The 19261-nt window shown below is 50.4% G+C and overlaps 1 protein-coding gene across 1 annotated transcript in view; it reads left to right on the top strand.

Annotated features, from left to right (window-relative positions):
- Positions 1-19261, top strand: part of LOC137322203 (CSC1-like protein 2) — a 111852-nt gene that overhangs the window by 8774 nt on the left and 83817 nt on the right. The window contains exons 3-4 of the mRNA XM_067985318.1: positions 14611-14690; positions 17887-17965. Of these exons, the coding sequence (XP_067841419.1) occupies positions 14611-14690; positions 17887-17965 (159 nt within the window). The remainder of the gene's footprint in view (positions 1-14610; positions 14691-17886; positions 17966-19261) is intronic.

The following is a 19261-nucleotide window of genomic DNA, read 5'->3' as shown; positions in this document are numbered from 1 at the left end:
GGGTAGGATTGGATGGGGGTTTGGTGAGGGTAGGATAGGATTGGATGGGGGTTTGGTGAGGGTAGGGTAGGATTGGATGGGGGTTTGGTGAGGGTAGGATAGGATTGGATGGGGGTTTGGTGAGGGTAGGGTAGGATTGGATGGGGGTTTGGTGAGAGTAGGGTAGGATTGGATGGGGGTTTGGTGAGGGTAGGGTAGGATTGGATGGGGGTTTGGTGAGAGTAGGGTAGGATTGGATGGGGGTTTGGTGAGAGTAGGGTAGGATTGGATGGGGGTTTGGTGAGGGTAGGGTAGGATTGGATGGGGGTTTGGTGAGAGTAGGGTAGGATTGGATGGGGGTTTGGTGAGAGTAGGGTAGGATTGGATGGGGGTTTGGTGAGAGTAGGGTAGGATTGGATGGGGGTTTGGTGAGAGTAGGGTAGGATTGGATGGGGGTTTGGTGAGGGTAAGGATTGGATTGGATGGGGGTTTGGTGAGGGTAGGGTAGGATTGGATGGGGGTTTGGTGAGGGTAGGGTAGGATTGGATGGGGGTTTGGTGAGAGTAGGGTAGGATTGGATGGGGGTTTGGTGAGAGTAGGGTAGGATTGGATGGGGGTTTGGTGAGGGTAAGGATTGGATTGGATGGGGGTTTGGTGAGGGTAGGGTAGGATTGGATGGGGGTTTGGTGAGAGTAGGATAGGATTGGATGGGGGTTTGGTGAGGGTAGGGTAGGATTGGATGGGGGTTTGGTGAGGGTAGGATAGGATTGGATGGGGGTTTGGTGAGGGTAGGGTAGGATTGGATGGGGGTTTGGTGAGGGTAGGGTAGGATTGGATGGGGGTTTGGTGAGGGTAGGATAGGATTGGATGGGGGTTTGGTGAGGGTAGGGTAGGATTGGATGGGGGTTTGGTGAGGGTAGGATAGGATTGGATGGGGGTTTGGTGAGGGTAGGGTAGGATTGGATGGGGGTTTGGTGAGGGTAGGGTAGGATTGGATGGGGGTTTGGTGAGAGTAGGGTAGGATTGGATGGGGGTTTGGTGAGAGTAGGGTAGGATTGGATGGGGGTTTGGTGAGAGTAGGGTAGGATTGGATGGGGGTTTGGTGAGGGTAGGGTAGGATTGGATGGGGGTTTGGTGAGGGTAGGGTAGGATTGGATGGGGGTTTGGTGAGGGTAGGGTAGGATTGGATGGGGGTTTGGTGAGGGTAGGGTAGGATTGGATGGGGGTTTGGTGAGGGTAGGGTAGGATTGGATGGGGGTTTGGTGAGAGTAGGGTAGGATTGGATGGGGGTTTGGTGAGGGTAGGGTAGGATTGGATGGGGGTTTGGTGAGAGTAGGGTAGGATTGGATGGGGGTTTGGTGAGGGTAGGGTAGGATTGGATGGGGGTTTGGTGAGGGTAGGGTAGGATTGGATGGGGGTTTGGTGAGGGTAGGATAGGATTGGATGGGGGTTTGGTGAGGGTAGGATAGGATTGGATGGGGGTTTGGTGAGGGTAGGGTAGGATTGGATGGGGGTTTGGTGAGGGTAGGGTAGGATTGGATGGGGGTTTGGTGAGGGTAGGATAGGATTGGATGGGGGTTTGGTGAGAGTAGGGTAGGATTGGATGGGGGTTTGGTGAGGGTAGGGTAGGATTGGATGGGGGTTTGGTGAGGGTAGGATAGGATTGGATGGGGGTTTGGTGAGGGTAGGATAGGATTGGATGGGGGTTTGGTGAGGGTAGGGTAGGATTGGATGGGGGTTTGGTGAGGGTAGGATAGGATTGGATGGGGGTTTGGTGAGAGTAGGGTAGGATTGGATGGGGGTTTGGTGAGGGTAGGGTAGGATTGGATGGGGGTTTGGTGAGAGTAGGGTAGGATTGGATGGGGGTTTGGTGAGGGTAGGGTAGGATTGGATGGGGGTTTGGTGAGAGTAGGGTAGGATTGGATGGGGGTTTGGTGAGAGTAGGGTGGGATTGGATGGGGGTTTGGTGAGGGTAGGGTAGGATTGGATGGGGGTTTGGTGAGAGTAGGGTAGGATTGGATGGGGGTTTGGTGAGAGTAGGGTAGGATTGGATGGGGGTTTGGTGAGAGTAGGGTAGGATTGGATGGGGGTTTGGTGAGGGTAGGATAGGATTGGATGGGGGTTTGGTGAGGGTAGGATAGGATTGGATGGGGGTTTGGTGAGGGTAGGGTAGGATTGGATGGGGGTTTGGTGAGAGTAGGGTAGGATTGGATGGGGGTTTGGTGAGGGTAGGGTAGGATTGGATGGGGGTTTGGTGAGGGTAGGGTAGGATTGGATGGGGGTTTGGTGAGGGTAGGGTAGGATTGGATGGGGGTTTGGTGAGAGTAGGGTAGGATTGGATGGGGGTTTGGTGAGGGTAGGGTAGGATTGGATGGGGGTTTGGTGAGGGTAGGGTAGGATTGGATGGGGGTTTGGTGAGAGTAGGGTAGGATTGGATGGGGGTTTGGTGAGAGTAGGGTAGGATTGGATGGGGGTTTGGTGAGAGTAGGGTAGGATTGGATGGGGGTTTGGTGAGGGTAAGGATTGGATTGGATGGGGGTTTGGTGAGAGTAGGGTAGGATTGGATGGGGGTTTGGTGAGAGTAGGGTAGGATTGGATGGGGGTTTGGTGAGAGTAGGGTAGGATTGGATGGGGGTTTGGTGAGAGTAGGGTAGGATTGGATGGGGGTTTGGTGAGGGTAAGGATTGGATTGGATGGGGGTTTGGTGAGAGTAGGGTAGGATTGGATGGGGGTTTGGTGAGAGTAGGATAGGATTGGATGGGGGTTTGGTGAGGGTAGGATAGGATTGGATGGGGGTTTGGTGAGGGTAGGGTAGGATTGGATGGGGGTTTGGTGAGAGTAGGGTAGGATTGGATGGGGGTTTGGTGAGGGTAGGGTAGGATTGGATGGGGGTTTGGTGAGAGTAGGGTAGGATTGGATGGGGGTTTGGTGAGAGTAGGATAGGATTGGATGGGGGTTTGGTGAGAGTAGGGTAGGATTGGATGGGGGTTTGGTGAGAGTAGGGTAGGATTGGATGGGGGTTTGGTGAGAGTAGGGTAGGATTGGATGGGGGTTTGGTGAGAGTAGGGTAGGATTGGATGGGGGTTTGGTGAGAGTAGGGTAGGATTGGATGGGGGTTTGGTGAGAGTAGGGTAGGATTGGATGGGGGTTTGGTGAGAGTAGGGTAGGATTGGATGGGGGTTTGGTGAGAGTAGGGTAGGATTGGATGGGGGTTTGGTGAGAGTAGGGTAGGATTGGATGGGGGTTTGGTGAGAGTAGGGTAGGATTGGATGGGGGTTTGGTGAGAGTAGGGTAGGATTGGATGGGGGTTTGGTGAGAGTAGGGTAGGATTGGATGGGGGTTTGGTGAGAGTAGGGTAGGATTGGATGGGGGTTTGGTGAGAGTAGGGTAGGATTGGATGGGGGTTTGGTGAGAGTAGGGTAGGATTGGATGGGGGTTTGGTGAGAGTAGGGTAGGATTGGATGGGGGTTTGGTGAGAGTAGGGTAGGATTGGATGGGGGTTTGGTGAGGGTAAGGATTGGATTGGATGGGGGTTTGGTGAGAGTAGGGTAGGATTGGATGGGGGTTTGGTGAGGGTAAGGATTGGATTGGATGGGGGTTTGGTGAGAGTAGGGTAGGATTGGATGGGGGTTTGGTGAGGGTAGGATAGGATTGGATGGGGGTTTGGTGAGGGTAGGGTAGGATTGGATGGGGGTTTGGTGAGAGTAGGGTAGGATTGGATGGGGGTTTGGTGAGAGTAGGGTAGGATTGGATGGGGGTTTGGTGAGGGTAGGGTAGGATTGGATGGGGGTTTGGTGAGGGTAGGGTAGGATTGGATGGGGGTTTGGTGAGAGTAGGGTAGGATTGGATGGGGGTTTGGTGAGAGTAGGGTAGGATTGGATGGGGGTTTGGTGAGGGTAGGATAGGATTGGATGGGGGTTTGGTGAGAGTAGGGTAGGATTGGATGGGGGTTTGGTGAGAGTAGGGTAGGATTGGATGGGGGTTTGGTGAGGGTAGGGTAGGATTGGATGGGGGTTTGGTGAGAGTAGGGTAGGATTGGATGGGGGTTTGGTGAGGGTAGGATAGGATTGGATGGGGGTTTGGTGAGAGTAGGGTAGGATTGGATGGGGGTTTGGTGAGAGTAGGGTAGGATTGGATGGGGGTTTGGTGAGAGTAGGATTGGATTGGATGGGGGTTTGGTGAGAGTAGGGTAGGATTGGATGGGGGTTTGGTGAGGGTAGGATAGGATTGGATGGGGGTTTGGTGAGGGTAGGGTAGGATTGGATGGGGGTTTGGTGAGAGTAGGGTAGGATTGGATGGGGGTTTGGTGAGGGTAGGGTAGGATTGGATGGGGGTTTGGTGAGGGTAGGGTAGGATTGGATGGGGGTTTGGTGAGAGTAGGGTAGGATTGGATGGGGGTTTGGTGAGAGTAGGATAGGATTGGATGGGGGTTTGGTGAGGGTAGGGTAGGATTGGATGGGGGTTTGGTGAGGGTAGGATAGGATTGGATGGGGGTTTGGTGAGGGTAGGGTAGGATTGGATGGGGGTTTGGTGAGGGTAGGGTAGGATTGGATGGGGGTTTGGTGAGGGTAGGATAGGATTGGATGGGGGTTTGGTGAGGGTAGGGTAGGATTGGATGGGGGTTTGGTGAGGGTAGGATAGGATTGGATGGGGGTTTGGTGAGGGTAGGGTAGGATTGGATGGGGGTTTGGTGAGGGTAGGGTAGGATTGGATGGGGGTTTGGTGAGAGTAGGGTAGGATTGGATGGGGGTTTGGTGAGAGTAGGGTAGGATTGGATGGGGGTTTGGTGAGGGTAGGGTAGGATTGGATGGGGGTTTGGTGAGGGTAGGGTAGGATTGGATGGGGGTTTGGTGAGGGTAGGGTAGGATTGGATGGGGGTTTGGTGAGGGTAGGGTAGGATTGGATGGGGGTTTGGTGAGGGTAGGGTAGGATTGGATGGGGGTTTGGTGAGGGTAGGGTAGGATTGGATGGGGGTTTGGTGAGAGTAGGGTAGGATTGGATGGGGGTTTGGTGAGGGTAGGGTAGGATTGGATGGGGGTTTGGTGAGAGTAGGGTAGGATTGGATGGGGGTTTGGTGAGGGTAGGGTAGGATTGGATGGGGGTTTGGTGAGGGTAGGGTAGGATTGGATGGGGGTTTGGTGAGGGTAGGATAGGATTGGATGGGGGTTTGGTGAGGGTAGGATAGGATTGGATGGGGGTTTGGTGAGGGTAGGGTAGGATTGGATGGGGGTTTGGTGAGGGTAGGGTAGGATTGGATGGGGGTTTGGTGAGGGTAGGATAGGATTGGATGGGGGTTTGGTGAGAGTAGGGTAGGATTGGATGGGGGTTTGGTGAGGGTAGGGTAGGATTGGATGGGGGTTTGGTGAGGGTAGGATAGGATTGGATGGGGGTTTGGTGAGAGTAGGGTAGGATTGGATGGGGGTTTGGTGAGGGTAGGGTAGGATTGGATGGGGGTTTGGTGAGGGTAAGGATTGGATTGGATGGGGGTTTGGTGAGAGTAGGGTAGGATTGGATGGGGGTTTGGTGAGGGTAGGGTAGGATTGGATGGGGGTTTGGTGAGGGTAGGATAGGATTGGATGGGGGTTTGGTGAGGGTAGGATAGGATTGGATGGGGGTTTGGTGAGGGTAGGGTAGGATTGGATGGGGGTTTGGTGAGGGTAGGATAGGATTGGATGGGGGTTTGGTGAGAGTAGGGTAGGATTGGATGGGGGTTTGGTGAGGGTAGGGTAGGATTGGATGGGGGTTTGGTGAGAGTAGGGTAGGATTGGATGGGGGTTTGGTGAGGGTAGGGTAGGATTGGATGGGGGTTTGGTGAGAGTAGGGTAGGATTGGATGGGGGTTTGGTGAGAGTAGGGTGGGATTGGATGGGGGTTTGGTGAGGGTAGGGTAGGATTGGATGGGGGTTTGGTGAGAGTAGGGTAGGATTGGATGGGGGTTTGGTGAGAGTAGGGTAGGATTGGATGGGGGTTTGGTGAGAGTAGGGTAGGATTGGATGGGGGTTTGGTGAGGGTAGGATAGGATTGGATGGGGGTTTGGTGAGGGTAGGATAGGATTGGATGGGGGTTTGGTGAGGGTAGGGTAGGATTGGATGGGGGTTTGGTGAGGGTAGGGTAGGATTGGATGGGGGTTTGGTGAGGGTAGGGTAGGATTGGATGGGGGTTTGGTGAGAGTAGGGTAGGATTGGATGGGGGTTTGGTGAGGGTAGGGTAGGATTGGATGGGGGTTTGGTGAGGGTAGGGTAGGATTGGATGGGGGTTTGGTGAGAGTAGGGTAGGATTGGATGGGGGTTTGGTGAGAGTAGGGTAGGATTGGATGGGGGTTTGGTGAGAGTAGGGTAGGATTGGATGGGGGTTTGGTGAGGGTAAGGATTGGATTGGATGGGGGTTTGGTGAGAGTAGGGTAGGATTGGATGGGGGTTTGGTGAGAGTAGGGTAGGATTGGATGGGGGTTTGGTGAGAGTAGGGTAGGATTGGATGGGGGTTTGGTGAGAGTAGGGTAGGATTGGATGGGGGTTTGGTGAGGGTAAGGATTGGATTGGATGGGGGTTTGGTGAGAGTAGGGTAGGATTGGATGGGGGTTTGGTGAGAGTAGGATAGGATTGGATGGGGGTTTGGTGAGGGTAGGATAGGATTGGATGGGGGTTTGGTGAGGGTAGGATAGGATTGGATGGGGGTTTGGTGAGGGTAGGGTAGGATTGGATGGGGGTTTGGTGAGGGTAGGGTAGGATTGGATGGGGGTTTGGTGAGAGTAGGGTAGGATTGGATGGGGGTTTGGTGAGGGTAGGGTAGGATTGGATGGGGGTTTGGTGAGAGTAGGGTAGGATTGGATGGGGGTTTGGTGAGAGTAGGATAGGATTGGATGGGGGTTTGGTGAGAGTAGGGTAGGATTGGATGGGGGTTTGGTGAGAGTAGGGTAGGATTGGATGGGGGTTTGGTGAGAGTAGGGTAGGATTGGATGGGGGTTTGGTGAGAGTAGGGTAGGATTGGATGGGGGTTTGGTGAGGGTAAGGATTGGATTGGATGGGGGTTTGGTGAGAGTAGGGTAGGATTGGATGGGGGTTTGGTGAGGGTAAGGATTGGATTGGATGGGGGTTTGGTGAGAGTAGGGTAGGATTGGATGGGGGTTTGGTGAGGGTAGGATAGGATTGGATGGGGGTTTGGTGAGGGTAGGGTAGGATTGGATGGGGGTTTGGTGAGAGTAGGGTAGGATTGGATGGGGGTTTGGTGAGAGTAGGGTAGGATTGGATGGGGGTTTGGTGAGGGTAGGGTAGGATTGGATGGGGGTTTGGTGAGGGTAGGGTAGGATTGGATGGGGGTTTGGTGAGAGTAGGGTAGGATTGGATGGGGGTTTGGTGAGAGTAGGGTAGGATTGGATGGGGGTTTGGTGAGGGTAGGATAGGATTGGATGGGGGTTTGGTGAGAGTAGGGTAGGATTGGATGGGGGTTTGGTGAGAGTAGGGTAGGATTGGATGGGGGTTTGGTGAGGGTAGGGTAGGATTGGATGGGGGTTTGGTGAGAGTAGGGTAGGATTGGATGGGGGTTTGGTGAGGGTAGGATAGGATTGGATGGGGGTTTGGTGAGAGTAGGGTAGGATTGGATGGGGGTTTGGTGAGAGTAGGGTAGGATTGGATGGGGGTTTGGTGAGAGTAGGATTGGATTGGATGGGGGTTTGGTGAGAGTAGGGTAGGATTGGATGGGGGTTTGGTGAGGGTAGGATAGGATTGGATGGGGGTTTGGTGAGGGTAGGGTAGGATTGGATGGGGGTTTGGTGAGAGTAGGGTAGGATTGGATGGGGGTTTGGTGAGGGTAGGGTAGGATTGGATGGGGGTTTGGTGAGGGTAGGGTAGGATTGGATGGGGGTTTGGTGAGAGTAGGGTAGGATTGGATGGGGGTTTGGTGAGGGTAGGGTAGGATTGGATGGGGGTTTGGTGAGAGTAGGGTAGGATTGGATGGGGGTTTGGTGAGAGTAGGGTAGGATTGGATGGGGGTTTGGTGAGGGTAGGGTAGGATTGGATGGGGGTTTGGTGAGAGTAGGGTAGGATTGGATGGGGGTTTGGTGAGGGTAGGGTAGGATTGGATGGGGGTTTGGTGAGGGTAGGGTAGGATTGGATGGGGGTTTGGTGAGAGTAGGGTAGGATTGGATGGGGGTTTGGTGAGGGTAGGGTAGGATTGGATGGGGGTTTGGTGAGAGTAGGGTAGGATTGGATGGGGGTTTGGTGAGGGTAGGGTAGGATTGGATGGGGGTTTGGTGAGAGTAGGGTAGGATTGGATGGGGGTTTGGTGAGGGTAGGGTAGGATTGGATGGGGGTTTGGTGAGGGTAGGGTAGGATTGGATGGGGGTTTGGTGAGGGTAGGGTAGGATTGGATGGGGGTTTGGTGAGAGTAGGGTAGGATTGGATGGGGGTTTGGTGAGGGTAGGGTAGGATTGGATGGGGGTTTGGTGAGGGTAGGATAGGATTGGATGGGGGTTTGGTGAGGGTAGGGTAGGATTGGATGGGGGTTTGGTGAGGGTAGGATAGGATTGGATGGGGGTTTGGTGAGGGTAGGGTAGGATTGGATGGGGGTTTGGTGAGGGTAGGGTAGGATTGGATGGGGGTTTGGTGAGGGTAGGGTAGGATTGGATGGGGGTTTGGTGAGGGTAGGGTAGGATTGGATGGGGGTTTGGTGAGAGTAGGGTAGGATTGGATGGGGGTTTGGTGAGGGTAGGATAGGATTGGATGGGGGTTTGGTGAGGGTAGGATAGGATTGGATGATGGGTTAATGGGGTTTGATGTGAGTTAGGATACGGACACAGAGTTTTGGAGGAATTCGGATGTCAGAGCACAAACCGGGCGACGGCTGTCCGTGGCGGTCGTGGTGTCTGCAGTTTCCTCGTCTGCTATTTCCACAGGCAGCTTTGTGTCAGTAAGGACCTAACCATTGATGCAAGAGAGCGTCCTTCACACCGAGGCTGCCTGGATCTGACTCTCACGTCCGAACTGACACTTGGAGCGAGACTCCCTGGAGGGGGCGGAATTTCTCCACTTCGCTTTCACATCAACCTGGGCCTCGACACCCAGGTTCGACAACAACAACTTGCATTTATATAGCGCCTTTAACGTAGTAAAACGTCCCAAGGTGCTTCACAGGAGCGATTATCAGACAAAAATTGATACTGAGCCACATAAGGAGATATTAGGACAGGTGATCAAAAGCTTGGTCAAAGGGGTAGGTTTTAAGAAGCGTTTTAAAGGAGGAGAGAGAGGTGGAGAGGTGGAGAGGATTAGGGAGGGAATTCCAGAGCTTAGGGCCGAGGCAGCTGAAGGCACGGCCGCCAATGGTGGAGCAGTGTAAATCGGGGATGTGCAAAAGGCCAGAATTGGAGGAGCGCAGAGATCTCGGAGGGTTGTAGGGCTGGAGGAGGTTACAGAGATAGGGAGGGAGAGGCCACGGAGGGGATTCGAACATGTGGCTGAGGATCAAGTTAAATATTGGTGAGAAGAGGTTTCAGCTCCGCACAGACAGTAAACCCGTGGAGAGTGAAAGCAATTGGGAATTACGTTTGTTTAAAATCCAAATGATGTAAAATTATTGAGTAAACAAAACTTGTACAGACATCAACGGGATCACAATAACTGTCCACGGAATAACGGAAAGAATTGAACGAACTTGGCATTTATATAACACCTTTCAGGACGTCCCAAAGCTCTTCACTGCCATTGAAGTACTTTTGAAGTGTAGTCACTGTTGTAATGTGGGAATCGAACTGGAAACCTAAGTTAAGAGACATTTATTTAAAGTATCAGACAACGCAACAATTAGATAACTGGTCTGAGACAGACTGCCTCGGCCTGAGACAGACTGCCTCGGCCTGAGACAGACTGCCTCGGCCTGAGACAGACTGCCTCGGCCTGAGACAGACTGCCTCGGCCTGAGACAGACTGCCTCGGCCTGAGACAGACTGCCTCGGTCTGAGCACTGAAGATGCAAGTTCTGTTAGACTGAACTGCTGCTGTATTTGATGTTTTTTCAAGTTTAATAAAATGATTCCTTTTCATTCAGTCATGGATTAGAAGGAAGCCTGGCATGAATTAGAATCTTACAGTACCGGAGAGGCCATTCAGCCCATCGTGCCTGTGCCAGCTTGGAAAGAGCTATCCGCTGAATCTCATTCCACCCCCACTTTCCCAGCACCCCTTTTTAAAAAAAAGTTTTATTTTTCAAATATTTTAGCCACCTAACCTTTTTAAAAGCTATTCCAGATTCTGCTTCCCCCACTGCCTCTGGCAAGGGGATTCCATGTCCTAACAGGCCTCTCTGTTTCAAAAAAAATTCTCCTAACCTCTCCCTTTGCTCTTTTGCTGGTTCCCTCATTTATGCCCTCTAGTTATCGAGTCACCAACCAGTGCAACCAGTTTTTCCCTGTTTACCTTCTCCGAGCCTCTCGTCACTTTGAACCGCTTTATCAGATCTCCTTTTAACCTTCTTTGCTCTTAAAAAGAAAAGACCCAGTTTCTCATGTCTAAAACCTCTTATCCCTGATCTCATCTTAGTCAATCTCTTCTGCACCCATGGCCTTGACATCCTTCCTAAAGTAAGGCGCCCAAAACTGGTGACAATATTTTAATTGCAGCCTAACCAATAATTTGTACTGATTTTAGCATCACTTTTATGCTCTGCACCTCTATTTATAAATCAGAGGAGCTCATTTACTTTTTTCTTTACAGCTTTCTCAACATGTCCCCCCACTTTTAATGATCTGTGTACCTGAACCCTTATGTCTCTCTGCTCCTCTACTCCTCCTTTTAAAAGTTTTACCATTTAATGTACAGTATGTGAGCCTCTCGTTATTCTTCCTCATATTAAATTTCATCTGACTATGTCATGGAATCATTGAAAGTTATGGCACAGAAGGAGGCCGTTCGGCCCATCGTGACCGTGCCGGCAGAAAAAGAGCCACCCAGCTTAATCCCACTTTCCAGCACTCGGTCCGTAGCCCTGTCGGTTACTGCATATGAGGAGAGGTTGAGTAGATTGGGACTCTACTCATTGGAGTTCAGAAGAATGAGAGGCGATCTTATTGAAACATATAAGATTGTGAAGGGGCTTGATCGGGTGGATGCGGTAAGGATGTTCCCAAGGATGGGTGAAACTAGAACTAGGGGGCATAATCTTAGAATAAGGGGCTGCTCTTTCAAAACTGAGATGAGGAGAAACTTCTTCACTCAGGGTAGTAGGTCTGTGCAATTTTCTGCCCCAGGAAGCTGTGGAAGCTACATCATTAAATAAATTTAAAACAGAAATAGACAGTTTCCTAGAAGTAAAGGGAATTAGGGGTTACGGGGAGCGGGCAGGAAATTGGACATGAAGCTGAGTTCGGATCGGTCAAGGCCCTGTGGGTGGCGGAGAGGGCCCAGGGGCTGAGTGGCCGGGTCCTGCTCCTACTTCTTGTGTTCTTTAGATTTGAGGTTAGGATCAGATCAGCCATGATCTTATTGAATGGCGGAGCAGGCTCGAGGGGCCAATTGGCCTACTCCTGCTCCTATTTCTTATGTTCTTATGTTCTAACATCCTTGTAAATCTCCTCTGTACCTTCTCCAGTACAATCACATCTTTTCTGTAATGTGGTGACCAGACTATGCGCAGTACTCAAGCTGTCGCCTAACTAGTGTTTTATACAGTTCGGGATAACTTCCCTGCTCTTATATTCTATGCCTCGGTTAATAAAGGAAAGTATCCTATATGCCTTCTTAACTACCTTATCCACCTGTCCTGATACCGTCAGGGGTCTGGGGACATGCACTCTGAGGTCCCTCACTTCCTCGACACCTCTCAGTATCCTCCCATTTATTGTGTATTCCCTTGCCTTGTTTGCCCTCCCCAAATGCATTACCTCACACTTCTCCATTTGCCACTTTACTGCCCATCTGACCAGTCCATTGACACCTTCCTGCAGTCTGCAGCTTTCCTCCTCACTATCAAACACACGGCCCATTTTTGTTTCATCTGCAAACTTCTTGATCAAGCCCCCCACATTCTAGTCCAAATCATTGATATATACCACAAAAAGCAAGGAACCTAGTACTGAGCCCTGCGGAACCCCACTGGAAACAGCCTTCCAATCACAAAAAAACACCCGTCAATCATTACCCTTTGCTTCCTGCCACTGAGCCAATTTTGGATCCAACTTGCCACTTAGCATCATAGAATCATAGAAAGGTTACAGCACGGATCATCGAGTCCCACTCCCCCGTCCTATCTTCGTAGCCCTGCAAATTTTTTCCTTTCTAGTACTTATCCAGTTCCCTTGGATCCCATGGGCTTTTACTTTTTTGACCAGTCTGTCATGTGGGACCTTGTCAAAAGCCATGTAGACGACATCAAAGGCGTTACCCTCATCGACCCTCCTTGTTACCTCCTCAAAAAAATTCAATCAAATTAGTCAGACACGACCTTCCCTTAACAAATCCATGCTGACTATCCTTGATTACTCCGTGCCTTTCTAAGTGACGATTTATCCTGTCCCTCAGAACAGAATTGATTCCAATAATTTGTCCCCACTGAGGTTAAACTGACTGACCTGTAATTACTCAGTCTATCCCTTTCTCCCTTTTTAAACAACGGTATAACGTTAGCAGTCCTCCAATCCTCCGGCATCCCGCCTGTATCCAGGGAGGATCGGAAAATGATCTCAGCCTCCTCCCGATATCCCCACCATCACGGAAGCCAGTCTTCGGCCAATTCGATTCACTCCACGTGATATCAAGAAACGGCTGAGTGCACTGGATACAGCAAAGGCTATGGGCCCCGACAACATCCCAGCTGTAGTGCTGAAGACTTGTGCTCCAGAACTAGCTGCGCCTCTAGCCAAGCTGTTCCAGTACAGCTACAACACTGGCATCTACCCGACAATGTGGAAAATTGCCCAGGTATGTCCTGTCCACAAAAAGCAGGACAAATCCAATCCGGCCAATTACCGCCCCATCAGTCTACTCTCAATCATCAGCAAAGTGATGGAAGGTGTCGTCGACAGTGCTATCAAGCGGCACTTACTCACCAATAACCTGCTCACCGATGCTCAGTTTGGGTTCCGCCAGGACCACTCGGCTCCAGACCTCATTACAGCCTTGGTCCAAACATGGACAAAAGAGCTGAATTCCAGAGGTGAGGTGAGAGTGACTGCCCTTGACATCAAGGCAGCATTTGACCGAGTGTGGCACCAAGGAGCCCTAGTAAAATTGAAGTCAATGGGAATCAGGGGGAAAACTCTCCAGTGGCTGGAGTCATACCTAGCACAAAGGAAGATGGTAGTGGTTGTTGGAGAGCCAATCATCTCAGCCCCAGGGCATTGCTGCAGGAGTTCCTCAGGGCAGTGTCCTAGGCCCAACCATCTTCAGCTGCTTCATCAATGACCTTCCCTCCATCGTAAGGTCAGAAATGGGGATGTTCGCTGATGACTGCACAGTGTTCAGTTCCATTCGCAACCCCTCAGATAATGAAGCAGTCTGAGCCCGCATGCAGCAAGACCTGGACAACATCCAGGCTTGGGCTGATAAGTGGCAAGTAACATTCGCGCCAGATAAGTGCCAGGCAATGACCATCTCCAACAAGAGAGAGTCTAACCACCTCCCCTTGACATTCAACGGCATTACCATCGCCGAATCCCCCACCATCAACATCCTGGGGGTCACCATTGACCAGAAACTTAACTGGACCAGCCATATAAATACTGTGGCTACGAGAGCAGGTCAGAGGCTGGGTATTCTGCGGCGAGTGACTCACCTCCTGACTCCCCAAAGCCTTTCCACCATCTACAAGGCACAAGTCAGGAGTGTGATGGAATACTCTCCACTTGCCTGGATGAGTGCAGCTCCAACAACACTCAAGAAGCTCGACACCATCCAAGATAAAGCAGCCCGCTTGATTGGCACCCCATCCACCACCCTAAACATTCACTCCCTTCACCACCGGCGCACTGTGGCTGCAGTGTGTACCATCCACAGGATGCACTGCACAACTCGCCAAGGCTTCTTCGACAGCACCTCCCAAACCTGCGACCTCTACCACCTAGAAGGACAAGAGCAGCAGGCGCATGGGAACAACACCACCTGCACGTTCCCCTCCAAGTCACACACCATCCCGACTTGGAAATATATCGCCCTTCCTTCATTGTCGCTGGGTCAAAATCCTGGAACTCCCTTCCAAACAGCACTGTGGGAGAACCGTCACCACACGGACTGCAGCGGTTCAAGAAGGCGGCTCACCACCACCTTCTCGAGGGCAATTAGGGATGGGCAATAAATGCTGGCCTCGCCAGCGACGCCCACATCCCGTGAACGAATAAAAAAAAAAGTACACTCCTAGCAGTGTGATTGCCCCTATTTTGTTCTTTAGCTCAACCCATATGGCCTCATTTGATGATCCTTCTAACATATCATCCCTCCTCACAGCTGTGATTGTTTCTTTAACCAATATTGCCACCCCCCCTCCCTTTTTATTCCCCTCTCTCTCATCTGAAAACCCTGTAACCAGGAACTTTGAGCAGCCATTCATGCCCCTGTTTAAGCCATTCTGTCCTTCTGAAGTTGTGTGCAGGCCTGTTTTCTGTGTGTGTTTTCTGTATCTGAATTAACTCTCGTTTTCTGTTTTGCAGTTGTTGATCTTTATATTTTCTTTACTGAGGAAGATCGCCTGGGATTATGGGCGTCTCGCACTGATCTCTGACATTGACAGGTGATTCTGTCCTTACCACCAATCACAATTAGGAGGGGGAAGCTTTCTATTGTACCAGGGGCTCAGTGACTCCCTCTGCTGCCTCAGTTAGTAAATACACCATGTTCGAGGGGACTGGTGTTTGTGAGCCAATCAGACCAGGAAAGTCCCAGGTTCAATCCCAGAGTTCTGCAGAGTTGGTTGGCCTGGTGGTGGTAGGGGGGGCAACATTTGGCCTCAGTGTCGCTGGGGGTAGGTGAGGGGGGAATATCGGCCGGGTTTCCTTCTCAGGATGTTGTCCAGCAACTCCCACTTTGTGTGTTTGTATGTTTGTTTGTTTGTGTGCATGTATCTGTGTGTTTCATTGTGTGTCTGTCTATGTTGTGTGTGTGTGTTTATCTGTGTCTGTGTGGCTGTGTGTGTGTTTATCTGTGGCTGTGTGTGTGTTTATCTGTGTCTGTGTGTCTGTGTGTGTGTTTATCTGTGTCTGTGTGGCTGTGTGTGTGTTTATCTGTGTCAGTGTGTCTGTGTGTGTGTTTATCTGTGTCAGTGTGGCTGTGTGTGTGTTTATCTGTGTCTGTGTGGCTGTGTGTGTGTTTATCTGTGTCAGTGTGGCTGTGTGTGTGTTTATCTGTGTCTGTGTGGCTGTGTGTGTGTTTATCTGTGTCTGTGTGGCTGTGTGTGTGTTTATCTGTGTCTGTGTGGCTGTGTGTGTGTTCATCTGTCTCTGTGTGGCTGTGTGTGTGTTTATCTGTGGCTGTGTGTGTGTTTATATGTGCCTGTGTGGCTGTGTGTGTGTTTATCTGTGCCTGTGTGGCTGTGTGTATGTTTATCTGTGTCTGTGTGGCTGTGTGTATGTTTATCTGTGTCTGTGTGGCTGTGTGTGTGTTTATCTGTGTGTGTGTGTTTATCTGTGTGTGTGTTTATCTATGTGTGTGTTTACCTGTGTCTGTTTATCTGTGTCTGTGTATGTGTTTATCTGTGTCTGTATGGGTGTTTATCTGTGTCTGTGTGGGTGTTTATCTGTGTGTGGCTGTGTGTGTGTTTATCTGTGGCTGTATGGCTGTGTGTGTGTTTATCTGTGTGTGTGTTTATCTGTGTGTGTGTTTGTGTGTCTGTGTGTGTGTTTATCTGTGTCTGTGTGTGTGGCTGTGTGTGTGTTTATCTGTGTGTGTGTGTGTTTATCTGTGTGGCTGTTTATCTGTGTCTGTGTGGCTGTGTCTGTGTTTATCTGTGTCTGTGTCTGTGTTTATCTGTGTCTGTGTGTATGTTTATCTGTGTCTGTGTGGCTGTGTGTGTGTGTTTATCTGTGTCTGTGTGTCTGTGTGTGTGTTTATCTGTGTCTATGTGGCTGTGTGTGTGTTTATCTGTGTCTGTGTGGCTGTGTGTGTGTTTATCTGTGTCTGTGTGGCTGTGTGTGTGTTTATCTGTGTCTGTGTGGCTGTGTGTGTGTTTATCTGTGTCTGTGTGGCTGTGTGTGTGTTTATCTGTGTCTGTGTGTCTGTGTGTGTGTTTATCTGTGCCTGTGTGGCTGTGTGTGTGTTTATCTGTGCCTGTGTGGCTGTGTGTATGTTTATCTGTGTCTGTGTGGCTGTGTGTATGTTTATCTGTATCTGTGTGTCTGTGTGTATGTTTATCTGTGTGTGTTTATCTGTGTGTGTGTTTATCTGTGTGTGTGTTTATCTGTGTCTGTTTATCTGTGTCTGTGTATGTGTTTATCTGTGTCTGTATGGGTGTTTATCTGTGTCTGTGTGGGTGTTTATCTGTGTGTGGCTGTGTGTGTGTTTATCTGTGTCTGTGTGTGTGGCTGTGTGTGTTTATCTGTGTCTGTGTGTGTGGCTGTGTGTGTGTTTATCTGTGTCTGTGTGTGTGGCTGTGTGTGTTTATCTGTGTGTGTGTGTTTATCTGTGTGGCTGTTTATCTGTGTCTGTGTGGCTGTGTCTGTGTGGCTGTGTCTGTGTTTATCTGTGTCTGTGTCTGTGTTTATCTGTGTCTGTGTGTATGTTTATCTGTGTCTGTGTGGCTGTGTGTGTGTGTTTATCTGTGTCTGTGTGTCTGTGTGTGTGTTTATCTGTGTCTGTGTGGCTGTGTGTGTGTTTATCTGTGTCTGTGTGGCTGTGTGTGTGTTTATCTGTGTCTGTGTTTATCTGTGTCTGTGTTTATCTGTGTCTGTGTTTATCTGTGTGTGTGTTTATCTGTGTCTGTTTATCTGTGTCTGTGTATGTGTTTATCTGTGTCTGCATGGGTGTTTCTCTGTGTCTGTGTGGGTGTTTATCTGTGTGTGGCTGTGTGTGTGTTTATCTGTGGCTGTATGGCTGTGTCTGTGTTTATCTGTGTGTGTGTTTATCTGTGTGTGTGTTTGTGTGTCTGTGTGTGTGTTTATCTGTGTCTGTGTGTGTGGCTGTGTGTGTGTTTATCTGTGTCTGTGTGTGTGGCTGTGTGTGTTTATCTGTGTGTGTGTGTGTGTTTATCTGAGTGGCTGTTTATCTGTGTCTGAGTGGCTGTGTCTGTGTTTATCTGTGTCTGTGTCTGTGTTTATCTGTGTATGTGTGTATGTTTATCTGTGTCTGTGTGGCTGTGTGTGTGTGTTTATCTGTGTCTGTGTGTCTGTGTGTGTGTTTATCTGTGTCTGTGTGGCTGTGTGTGTGTTTATCTGTGTCTGTGTGTCTGTGTGTGTGTTTATCTGTGTCTGTGTGGCTGTGTGTGTGTTTATCTGTGTCTGTGTGTATGTTTATCTGTGTCTGTGTGGCTGTGTGTGTGTGTTTATCTGTGTCTGTGTGTCTGTGTGTGTGTTTATCTGTGTCTGTGTGGCTGTGTGTGTGTTTATCTGTGTCTGTGTGTCTGTGTGTGTGTTTATCTGTGTCTGTGTGTCTGTGTGTGTGTTTATCTGTGTCTGTGTGGCTGTGTGTGTGTTTATCTGTCTGTCTGTGTGTTTATCTGTGTCTGTGTGTTAGCGTGTAGATGAAGACACGGTCGTGTTTGGCTGTGATGCCCTCCAAGGTAGAATATCTTACCGACGTCACTGTCTTGGCTCATGAATGATCGCTTGGAAGAGGTGCTAGTGCCTGTGGGATTCTCCCCCAGTATAAGTTTGTGCCTTTCAGAAGAAGAAGAGTGGGGAAAAAGGGATGAAAATGTAACTGGGGGGATAGTGTATTGGGGGGGGCAGGGTTAATTAAGTAAACCATGACTGAATATGAGCCTATTTGTTTTGCAGTGAGGCCGTGGACTCACCCAGAAAATACAAAAGATTCTCCTCATTCTCCTCGAACAGTGAACGTATTGTAAAAGATGTCGTGAGTAGCAATGTGTTGTTGCCCCACCCTGTGCACTCCTGGTGAAATTCATAGAAAGATTTTCCTCTCCGACATCCCCTCCCCCTCCCGATACTTGGAGCTGAGCCCGAGATATCAGTGGGAGCTGAGCCCTAGATATCAGTGGGAGCTGAACCCTAGATATCACTGGGAGCTGAACCCTACATATCACTGGGAGCTGAACCCTAGATATCACTAGGAGCTGAACCCTACATATCAGTGGGAGCTGAACCCTAGATATCACTGGGAGCTGAGCCCTAGATATCACTGGGAGCTGAGCCCTAAATATCACTGGGAGCTGAGCCCTAGATATCACTGGGAGCTGAGCCCTAGATATCACTGGGAGCTGAACCCTAGATATCACTGGGAGCTGAGCCCTAGATATCACTGGGAGCTGAACCCTAAATATCACTGGGAGCTGAACCCTAAATATCACTGGGAGCTGAGCCCTAGATATCACTGGGAGCTGAGCCCTAGATATCACTGGGAGCTGAACCCTAGATATCACTGGGAGCTGAGCCCTAGATATCACTGGGAGCTGAGCCCTAGATATCACTGGGAGCTGAGCCCTAGATATCACTGGGAGCTGAGCCCTAGATATCACTGGGAGCTGAGCCCTAGATATCACTGGGAGCTGAACCCTAGATATCACTGGGAGCTGAGCCCTAGATATCACTGGGAGCTGAGCCCCAGATTTCACTGGGAGCTGAACCCTAGATATCACTGGGAGCTGAACCCTAGATATCACTGGGAGCTGAGCCCTAGATATCAGTGGGAGCTGAACCCTAGATATCACTGGGAGCTGAGCCCTAGATATCACTGGGAGCTGAGCCCTAGATATCACTGGGAGCTGAGCCCTAGATATCAGTGGGAGCTGAGCCCTAGATATCACTGGGAGCTGAACCCTAGATATCACTGGGAGCTGAGCCCTAGATATCACTAGGAGCTGAACCCTAGATATCACTGGGAGCTGAACCCTAGATATCACTGGGAGCTGAGCCCTAGATATCACTGGGAGCTGAGCCCTAGATATCACTGGGAGCTGAACCCTAGATATCACTGGGAGCTGAACCCTAGATATCACTGGGAGCTGAGCCCTAGATATCACTGGGAGCTGAGCCCTAGATATCACTGGGAGCTGAGCCCTAGATATCACTGGGAGCTGAACCCTAGATATCACTGGGAGCTGAACCCTAGATATCACTGGGAGCTGAACCCTAGATATCACTGGGAGCTGAGCCCTAGATATCACTGGGAGCTGAGCCCTAGATATCACTG

The sequence above is a fragment of the Heptranchias perlo genome, chromosome 5, assembly GCF_035084215.1.
Source record: "Heptranchias perlo isolate sHepPer1 chromosome 5, sHepPer1.hap1, whole genome shotgun sequence".
Lineage (NCBI taxonomy): Eukaryota > Metazoa > Chordata > Chondrichthyes > Hexanchiformes > Hexanchidae > Heptranchias > Heptranchias perlo.
Note: the sequence above shows the minus strand (reverse complement) of the source record. Positions and strands in the feature narration are given on the sequence as shown.